The sequence below is a fragment of the Mesoplodon mirus genome, assembly GCF_964341445.2.
Source record: "Mesoplodon mirus genome assembly, chromosome: 12".
In the NCBI taxonomy this organism is placed as follows: Eukaryota; Metazoa; Chordata; class Mammalia; order Artiodactyla; family Ziphiidae; genus Mesoplodon; species Mesoplodon mirus.
Window position 1 is genome coordinate 21,318,447 of NC_138988.1, and position 11,009 is coordinate 21,329,455.

At 38.1% G+C, this 11,009-nt stretch overlaps 1 protein-coding gene across 10 annotated transcripts in view; it reads left to right on the forward strand.

Annotated features, from left to right (window-relative positions):
* Positions 1-6,130, forward strand: part of FRMD4B (FERM domain containing 4B) — a 322,972-nt gene extending 316,842 nt beyond the window's left edge. For all 10 annotated transcript variants that reach the window (XM_082637923.1, XM_082637922.1, XM_082637926.1 and 7 more), the window contains 2 exons: positions 921-1,053; positions 4,612-6,130. In XM_082637923.1, the coding sequence (XP_082494049.1) occupies positions 921-1,053; positions 4,612-4,732 (254 nt within the window). In that variant the 3' untranslated portion in view covers positions 4,733-6,130. The remainder of the gene's footprint in view (positions 1-920; positions 1,054-4,611) is intronic.
* Positions 6,131-11,009: the final 4,879 nt, after the last annotated feature.

The window sequence follows — 11,009 nt, forward strand, 5'->3', positions numbered from 1 at the left end:
AAGAACTAAATCTCTTCTTCCTGAAATCTTTCCTATACTAGTTTCCCTCCCCTACCCCACCCCCAAAGCTTCTTTTTAAAAGGCAAAAATGTGCCTTGATGCTGCTAGTGGCCCAATATTGCCTGTGGCTGGGGAACGAGCAAGTCTCAACAAGTCAACGTATGGAATGCTTTTCCTCTAAAGGCCTCCACAAACTCAAACTTGTCATCTTACCTTTACAATTGAGCCTATGAAGCTATCCAGCCACCATAGCCTGACTGGGACACTGGGAAGATTCTTTCAATATATGAGAATTTTTTTTCTGGCTTGTCTTTTGGGTTATTTTTTTATAGCATGTCTTTCAATTAACTTTATTCACATTTATAACAATAATGTTATCATTTATTGCTAGGCACAGTGCTAAATATTTGTACAAATTAGGTTATTTAATCCTGGTATCATCCCTATACAGAATATATTTATATTATTATTATTTTTTTTTTTTTGCGGTACGCGGGCCTCTCACTGTTGTGGCCTCTCCCCTTGCGGAGCACAGGCTCCGGACACGCAGGCTTAGCGGCCATGGCTCACGGACCCAGCCGCTCCGCGGCATGTGGGATCTTCCCGGACCGGGGCACGAACCCGTGTCCCCTGCATCGGCAGGCGGACTCTCAACCACTGCGCCACCAGGGAAGCCCTATATTTATATTATTATCCCCCACTTTACAGACAAAGAAACTAAAGCTTAAAGAACATAAGCCATTTGCCCAATGTCACATGGCCAGTAAGTAACCAAATTGGAATAGGAACTCTGTTGGTTCCAAACATTGGCTGGTAAGCTCTACTCTGCACACAGCTGATTGATGTACATCTAAATGGCCTAAACAATTCTCACTTTGAATAGTCCCACTAATTTTGTCTTTTTTCATTTTTATTTCTAGTGTCTTCTACAAATGCTTCCGGGAACTGGAGGACCCAGATAACTATAGGGCTATCTGAATACGAGACCCCGGCACATTCTTCCTACACCAGCTGCTATGGCAACGTCTATAATCCTTTGCCCTCTCCAGGCAGGTGAGAAAGGCATGCTTAAAACTTTCAGTACCCTGTTCCTGGTCTAAAGAATTCAGGAATCCAGTTTTATTTTATGAACGCTAAGTAATCTAGCTCAAGGGTTGGCAAATTGTAGTCTAAGACCGGCTGCCACCTATGTTTATAAATAAATTTTGATTGGAAAACAGCCATGCTTATTTATTTACATGTTACCTATGGCTGTTTTTGTACTATGAGGGCAGAGCGGAATAGTTGCAACAGAGATTTCATGGCCGACGAAGCCAAAAATATCTGGCCCTTTAAGAAAAAACTCGCTGGTGCTCAATCTAGCTCATTCAAATCTGACCCTCTTCTTAGAGTCCTGTACATTAAATTTTGTGTCTGAAGGGTTCTTTTTAATTGCTATACTTGAAACTGTACTACTGATATACCCAGTTAAGACTTTTCTGGAACCTTGCAGGAAAAATATCTCTATCCCAGAAAAGGCTGTTCATGCCAAGATTCCTCATAGACAGTTGGTGGGCTTGATTTCAAACATTTGCTGCCTTTTTGTGTCTAACCCTATGTTCATTAAGAAGCAACAGACGCAGCCAGCTGTCCTGTGTGTCTGTCATAGTAGCTCTTTGTAAACATTTAGAGGAAATAGATAAGGTCAATTTGTTAAAATGTGATTATTAAAAAGATTGCAAACTCTGGATTACGTTTTTCAATTCTTTGCATACATGGGAGGAGTTAAACTTGAAGTGGTCATTTTTCTCGATCACCTTCTCACAGAATATAATCTGTACCCCTGGTGCCAAGAAGTAAAGCATTTTCTGTTGCTTTTTGTTTTTGTTTAAGAAAATTTAATTTTGCTTTCTTTAAGTCAGATTGCGTCAGGCATAGGAGGCTTACATAGACAATAACTTTTAAAGGTGAATACTGGTGAATTTGAGGTTAGTTTCTTACTAAAGCACTCAGTGTTATAAGCAAATTGGAGATAATTCAACCCCAAAAGCTTGTTTTTCTTTTCCATATTTAGCAAAAGTTTTTCTTGGCTTGAAATATTAGGCCAATTGTCTCAACTCAACAAAGGGCATGCTCAAAATAGAATTTTAATGAAAATATACTTCAGAGGATGTCAGATAGCTTGGACTTCTGTAAATAATGCTTGCAAATGAGTTAAGAGCAGGAGGACTTTGGCCCAAAATTTGAGCTGAACTTTTTCAATTCAGTTCTAATCATTTTGTATAATACATTTGCAAATAATTTTCCTGTTTGTATACTTTCACTTTTGTTTTTGTTGACTGAGTTAGAAGTGATATAAAACAAACCATTCAGGGCATAAGACAGTTCTAATATCCTAACACCACTTTCATAGGACTCAGGAAGTGTTAAACATTTTTAGAGACAGTCTGTTTTTACAAAGTCTGTCCATCTGTTACAGCCAGGCCAACATGGCTTGATAGCAGAGTCTGAAGGGGCATGATATACAGGAAATTAGAAACTATTTAAAGACCCCTATTGTGTATGTGTACATGTGCACATAATATGAGCTCATTGTAGAGAATGTGTTCCCATTTTTTTTTTTACAAAACTCTTTAAACCTTATTTTATGCAACCATATGATATTCCACTCAATAAATATGCCATACTTTATTAACAGTTCCCCATAGTTTGATTTTAAATGGCTTTTAAATTTTCTTTCTTTTTTTATTGTAAATAAAATACAATACTTTGTGCAAAATATTTGTCTGAATTCTAGATTATTTCCTTAGGACACATTCCAATAAGTTGGTTTAATGGATTAAATTGAAAAGCATATTTTTTAAGCTCCTGCTTACTAGAAAGATTTGCCAACGTACCCTCCTATCCCAGAGAATTATGGGAATGCTTATTTCTACCCATTTGTCCGTTTAGGATTTTATTTTTATCATGTACAGTCTGATCAATTTAACTTGACTTATTAATAAGGCAAGTATAACAATCCTCCATAAAGCTTTAGAAATTTGTTCTAAAACTGCATGTTATTTTTTATGAAAATGTAATTATTAAAATAAGAGAAAAATTGGGTTTCAAGATAAAGATAAAAAACTTTAGATCTGCCCTTAAATTGAAGATTTGAAATGCTTAGCCATAGATCAGTATGTTTTTAAAAATGAAGTGCATGTTATTTAGAGATTCCTACCTCGGAGTGTCCAGGTCTTAATATTATAGAAAGCTACAAATTTATACCAATAAAATGTTTTTCCTTGTATGATGTAGTATAACTGTTAGCAGCATAAACTTTCTAAAATTAGAAATGTTGAAGTCTCTTCTGCTACCTCGTATGTAATATAGTCAAATTCCTGGCTCTGCTGCTGCAAACTGTGTTTTCAAATAACTTTTTTTCTTTCACTTCCTGTTTTCCATTTCCTATCCTCTTCCTTATTGAACACTCCCTATTACTAGGCAGAACCAAGGGCTTCTGTCTCAGAGAATGGTTGTGTCTCCAGAAATGAGATCAGTTTTCAATTCTCTTTTAAGCGTAGCCAGCTGTAGTAAGTACAGTCCCTCAAATCGGTGTGTTGCTTCTTGCATAGCAGCAGTTTCGCTTGTTCTGAGTGATGTGTGAAGCTACAGAAATCTGCTTTTGTTTTTATATTAGAAAAAAAACACTAAATATCTGGTTTTGCATAGTGTTTATTTCCAAAGCTCTTTTCCAAAGGACTTTTTATTCACCTCTACTAAAAGACATTGAAGTTTAAAATAAAAAGAAAGCTACTAACTATCTAACCTATTCTAACCTGCTATTACAGGAATGAGGTTTTGCTTATTGGAATGGTCTGTATAATAGGATGCCTTCTTTTGGATGTACTTTCCAAATGGGCCTGTGATTGTTTTATGTGATGCTGTTTCCAATTTACACTTGACCCATACACCCTAGGGATGTAAAATATGTCCCAAGGTACCCTCACCTCCCTTTAAGTATATTCCTTTGTTTCTAAGAAAAACATCTAGTATATTTCCCTGAATTTGAAGACTGCTTAAAGTGTAGCTGTCAAAAATACTTCAAAAGTCAAAAATACAACTCTCACACAAACCTAAAATGAACATATGTCGAAGATTTATTTAACTCATTCATGAGACAACTAACAGAATGCTAAAGCTGGTTCCCAGATAATTCAAGAGACTGAATTCCACACACTGAAAGGGAGAGTACTGAGATGAGACTACTCAATTCAATACAAAACCAGTTAATATCCTACAGGGCAATAAAACTATGACCGTAATCTTTCTACTAGACGGAAGTTATTTGTATTTCTTCCAAACAGAAACCCCCAAGTTAACATGTAACTTAACACAGTCTGGGTCCTCATCCATGGTAAATGTAAGTTAGACAAAATATCTCTCAAGAGAAGTAAATACTCCTTGCATGGGCCTGTGAGACCATGTTCCAGTATGACGTTGAAAAAACACACAGTCATCCCTTGCCTTATTTCCAAGTTTCGGATACTTTTCTTAACAGTGTTTTCTACTAACTTCTTTGAGTATAGTAATCTTTGTACTCTGGGAACAAAAATGACAACAAGTTGTAACTTTTCTGGTTTCCTTTCATAGACCATACACAGAGACCGGTCAACTGGACAATACAGAGGGAAACCCGCTGGAAGACAGCCTGGAGAATAGTGAGCAGAGGCTCTTTTGGCATGAAGACTCAAAGCCTGGAACATTAGTCTGAACTGCAGTTGAGCTCTTGACCGAGCCCTGCGTTCTCACACTAGTGTGCCTTGCAAAATGTGTTCGTCTTCCCAGAAGGCTGTTGGCTATAGAAACCTAAAGGCATCCAAGGTGGAAGAGAGGACTCCCGTGGCCCTGGAGGTGAATCACACACTAAGCCGCACAAAACCCCTGAACGACAACCCACCTTTCCAAGTCTAGGTGCTAACCTAACAGAGCAAGGTCAAGACCACATGTGAACCATTGCCAAGGAGGACTCAGCCTTTACCAAGAGCAAGCACTTTTTAAGAGAACAAAAGTTGTTGAAGGCAGACCTCAAAACTGTGAAAAGTGCGTTCAGGGTCTCCAATAGGGAAGAAGGACGGGAAATTTCAGAGCACAATTCAGAATGATGAGAGAAGGGAAGCCAGAAGCTCGTCACTGCTCACCATCAGAAAGTTGGAATTTGTGAGCTGGTGAAGAATTACATACTATGTCTACCCCGGACATGAACAATTTAGACAGTATTAGAAAATTACTTGAAGAGAAGCCGGATTTTTCATGAAGTCCTGAATGAGTGTAAATGTTTTTAGGCTATTATCAAGAGTGATGGTTTTCATAAGCACCATAAAATGGGTTCTGGAAAGACTTATGGCTGTAGCATCCTGTAATATAACTTCATGGTAGCAGATTGGGGAAAAATGAAGCAGCCCACTGCGTAACGGACAAACTCTGCTTGGAGAATTTTCTAAGGTACACTATCATGGAGTTCCTTTTTTCTTTCTATTCCAATGGCATGATGAGCTATTGTTCAGGCTGGTAACTCTCCAACGCAGCTGTCATTGCAATGGCAGACTTGATATGGAAAGTTTTTATAACCAAGAGTTTGAAAAAGTATTTTAAGGTGACACAGCAAGAACCCAACACAATATAAAGAAAAAAAAAAACACGAACACCACATCATTTTAGATGAATTGTGTGCCTTAAAATTGTGAACATTTGAAGAGTAAGCATATTGTCTGGATTCCCCAGGTAGTTCTAAGTCACCAAGTGACAAAAGCAAGATTAGTCATTAAAAACAAAAACGAAAACCTTCCAAGCTGCCATAAATTTAATTATGAGGCTAAAACTACCTCATACTGTCCTTGGAAGAAATAATTCGCTATGGTTTATCGTTGGATGTTTTGGGTTGGTTTTTTTTTTTGTTGTTAACAAATATTTCCATATTCTACATGGATCTTTTTTTTTTTCATCTTTACTCTGCTTCAGAATTCCATAAAAGGTGCTCCTTCTCCCTCTTTTATACAGTTTCCTTGTTCATATTGTGAATAGAGAAGTTTCTGAACAACTTTTGGGGAACATTTTCTATCTATATTCCAAAGCATGTAATATATACATAAAGTTGATTTGTTAAACTGGTCCTTAGTCATTTGTATTATTGAAAATGAAGTTTGGGGGAAAAAAATTTGGAAAACAAAAAGACATGCAAAAAAATAACTTATTCCTTTTTGCATATTTGTATAGCCTTCTAGAAACAGATATAGCCTTTTGCATATTCTTTTACTGTTCTGACTTTTTTAGACCTATTATTTTTTTTACATAGGTCAATAAATGAAAGGCGTGCTACTGAAAGTGTTTATGTATCCTTCCTTCCATTTATGTCCAAGGTTCATACAAACCAGCTGAAGGTACTCTACTTCAAGTAATCAGGTTGGACAAGATTGTAGATTTTTAGTTACGGTATTGCCATATTTTATTGATTCCAAGATGCCCACTTTTTCATACTTACATCCCTGAAATCAGGGTGCATCTTTTGATTGCTGACGTGTTATAGTTGAATTGGCAGTGTTTTCGGTTTTTTTCTCTTAGTGAGACATAACGTAACGCTGTGTCTTAGAATAAAATTGTCTTAGAATTGGTGAAATACGGTAGTTTATTACCTCATGGAGGATAACCAATGTAGGCTTCCTAATCTTACTAATGTTGTTTATTTGTAACAAGTCATTCATTCTAGTTTATCAGACTGGCAAACAGGTCTTTTAAATTCAAGAATATATTTCATCTGACATCTTTTAATCCCGGACAATGGGGAGAGGGGAGTGGGAAGTGAAATATAGGGAGATTAGTATTTCTGTGCAAGTACCTTACATGGAGATAACCTTTTCCTGTTCAATAAATGGTATGCTCAGAATTGCAGGTGTACCTTGAAAAAACAAAAAACACTTGGCTCCCAAATGGAAAAAGAAGGTATAGAAATGGAAGCACAGTGGGGCTGCTAAATGATTTTCCCCTCATCTTTTTTGGAAAACATTTCTCAACCACATTATTGATATGCTTATTAATAACTATAAAATGACAGAGATAAATTTTTCAACATGTCAAATTGATGTTTTTTATTACAAAATATCATATACTCATTTTAATTTCAAACATGAAGAAAATATATAACATAAAAACATAGTTGTGCCCTATAAGCCTAACATTACCAGATAAATTGTTAATTTATTGTATAGCAGTTAAGATTTTTTTTCTATGCCTATAGTAATTTTTTTTAAAAAGCATCATATTACAAGTACAGTTTTACAACTTATTTTCTCACCAAAACCTCTTGGGCCTCACCCTTTGTCAGTGTATATTGATCTACCTCATAAAGATGTATGTTTTACAAGGTGGATTGAAAAAATTGCCTCACCTTCCTGGATGTTTAATTTTTTTTCTATATTTGAGAAAATTATTCAAGATTCTTCCTTGTATTCATAAAAGCTTAATGTTAAGCACTAAAGATTCCAGAATTGTTTTGAACTATTAGTTTAAAGACTGTTCTTAGGAACAAAGCTTCAAACATCAGTCTTTAAGAGCTTTCAGAATTGGAATAACGACTTTCTTTGGTAGTGTGGAAAAGTTTTGATGTTTTTTCTAAACTATCAGTGGAGAAAGTCCTGTTTTTTAAAATTTCAGTCATTGTGGACCTATATTCTGTAAAGTGAAATAAAGTGAATTATTAAGGGAAAAAAGTTAAGAAAATATCTATTACTAGAGAGATAAAATAAGAAATACAGAAGTATACATTCGTATTTATTATTAGATTCATCAGACATAAAACTACTCTGTCAAGTTTCAATCCAAGTTTTTAAACACTGACTTAGAATTTCTGTTCTTAGCTTGTCCCAAGTTCTAGTAACAGACTTTCTAGATTACCCCTTGAGTAACACTGATCTGGAGTTCTGTCAAAGGAAGTGCTACCTCCACACTTACTAATAAGGCAAGTCGGGCTTCCCTGGTGGTGCAGTGGTTAAGAATCCGCCTACCAAAAAAACCCAAAAAACAAGAATCCGCCTACCAATGCAAAGGACATGGGTTCGAGCCCTGGTGCGGGAAGATCCCACATGCCAAGGAGCAACTAAGCCCGTGCACCACAACTACTGAGCCTGTGCTCTAGAGCCCACGAGCCACAGCTACTGAGGCTGCGCGCCACAACTACGGAAGCCCGTGCACCTAGAGCCCACGCTCCACAACGAGAGAAGCCACCGCAATGAGAAGCCTGCACACTGCGACGAAGGGTAGCCTCTGCTCCATGCAGCTAGAGAAAGCCCGCATGCAGCAATGAAGACCCAACGCAGCCAAAAATAAAATAAAATTAATTAATTAAAAAAAATAAGGCAAGTCATTCATAGTGCTCTATGATCTCACAAAATGCAGTCCATTTCCAGAGAGAAAAATCTTTTAACACATATATGGAGTCCGGAAGATGATGCACAACTTAACTCACCTTTCAGCACAAAGCTTATTGGGCCCTTCATCTGCCATGCTTCTAACTCCATTCCTGTGCCCTCCTCTGGATTTCCATAGGTCTTTTCTACTCCTCTGCCTCCTCTTCCTTGTGCCACGTGGAGCAGGAAAAAGAAAGGTATGTCCCTCTGCAAAAATGTATTTGCTCATGTCATCCCCACAACGGCCCAGTGAGGTACATAGTGCTATTCTATCTCCATTTTACAGAATCTGAGAAGTAGAAAACTCAAGTAATTTGCCAAGTCCTGTAGCTATTGAGAGAAAAGCAGGAAATAGATCCTGACTTGTCACACTGCAACTCAAACTGCTACCACCTTGTTGTTCCATGAACAGTGTCTCCACAGTAAGGGGAGCAAACAGGATTTTAAAAAAAATATGTTAATGAAAATTGAGTGGATATATGCTAAGCTCAGATTCCCTTGCTCATTACTTATTAAAGAGAATGGGCCCAGTTTTCTTTCATTTACCTGTGGGAGAAAGGCAGAGAAGCAGGCTTCAGTCCAAACACAGGTCAAGATAACCCTTATTCAGGGTACTACCTAGTCTTACATGGTTGCCCACGAGGTTGCATTATTTATTGCTCTATGAGCTCATCAGTAGACCAAGTACATTTCTTAAATTGTTTTCTAGTCAATGAAATGTCCCATGCCAGCAAACAGACTTGTTACCATCACAGATAATGAACTAAATATTGACCAGGAGCACTGAAAATATCTATTGATCCTTCCCCATTTCTAATTGCTTGGGGCAGTATGATGGCATGAAGTTTATATGCTATTCCAGCCATGCCCTGAGGACTCCTGCCAGGATTCAGCTCTATGAGATGTCTGTGCTTGTGGCCTAAGCTCTTTGATTCTCTTTGGAAAGAGTAAATCTGAGATTACTCTTTAGAGTAATCTCTGAAGAGTAATACTCTGTTAGAACCTGAGCCCACTTCCAGAATGTCCTTAGTACACTTCCATCCTCTTCTACCTTTCGTGATTCATTGAGCGAGTCTATCTTCCCTGCAAAAGAAAATAGGAAATATGCATGAGCTCTGTGATGGTGATACTTACCTGAGTGCTGTTCTTAACACTAACACACGTACAAACACATTCTCGCCATTTCCTTTTGCTTTCGGATACCAGCAGCCTTGACAAGGACCGTATCCTGGAACCTGGAAGGGGATGGGAGTTGACCTAACTTATGAGTTTCCAATAATTATCTTTTCTTGAATACTTATAATATTCATGAAGTGCCCAAGGCTTAAAAGTTTTGTGATTTCCAACTGAGGCATTTGGAAATGTGTTGCTGTGTTTTGGAATCTCCTAATGATTTGGAAGTACTGCTGGCATTTAGAAACCAGGGACATTAAACATACTGCAAAGGTATGGGATGATCCAACACAACAAACAGTTGTTTTATCCAACCTGCCCAAAATACCCCACTGAGAAGCCCCGGGTGACGTATCTAGGAAAAGGTGTTACATCAGCCCCTATGGGCTTGATGCTTGATGCTTGTGTGGGCTGCTTTCCGGTATTTAAAGCAGAGATTTCTCAATTTTGGAGGGAGGAAGGGGGAAGTGAAGGAGATAATTGTTTTCTGAGGGTGGGGGAGAGATTTATGTAACTTGAAAAACCACATATCCAACAACTATTAAGACACCAACTATGTGTCAGTCGCTGCCCTAGGCAGTGAAAATACAATGTCTTCCTGAAGCTTACAGTGCAATGAGGGAGAAATAGAAGTGAGCAATTGGAGTAACTTAAAATGATCATTACTCCTATGGGGGCCAAGAGTGGTGAGAAGAAAGGGGACGTGGATAATACCTTAGGTTTGTGGGACACAATGGGACCTTTCTGGCAGTGATGCTGAAGCCTGACTTAGGGATTGGTAAGAAAAGATCCAGTTAAGCAAGAAGGAAAAGAAGCTCTCCTAGGGCTTAGAGAACGGCATATGGCATTTGCCATGGCCCTAAAAGCCAGGAGAAGCTTAGCCAGTTTTAGAAACTGAAAAATAGGAGGACAGATTATTCCAGAATTAAGGAAATATAGGTAATAAAGAAAGCTGTCATTTTTGAGCTCTCATTATAGTTGCTACGATGGGCTAAGTGCTAAAGATACATTACTTCATTTAATCCTTCCTTCAACTGTATGACAGAGGTGGTCTTATCCCAGGAAAGGATATAAAGGAGTTCCCTGGCGGTCCAGTGGTTAGGACTCCGCACTTTCACTGCCAAGGGCGTGGGTTCAGTCCCTGGTCAGGGTACTAAGAATCCCGCAAGCCGTGCGGCATGGCCCCCCACCACCACCAAAAAAAAAAAGAAGAAGAAAAGAAAAGGATATAAAGAGGCTCAGGACGGTTACTGTGGCCTTGGTGGCATGACCATGCAGAAAGTAAGTTGTAAAGCTAAAATTCAAACCTACGTCTGTCTGACTCCAAATCTCATGCTATCCATTACCATGGTATTATAAACAGCAGTTGCTCACCAAGCACCTCTTTCAATGGAAACCAAAGGAAATGAAAAGGTA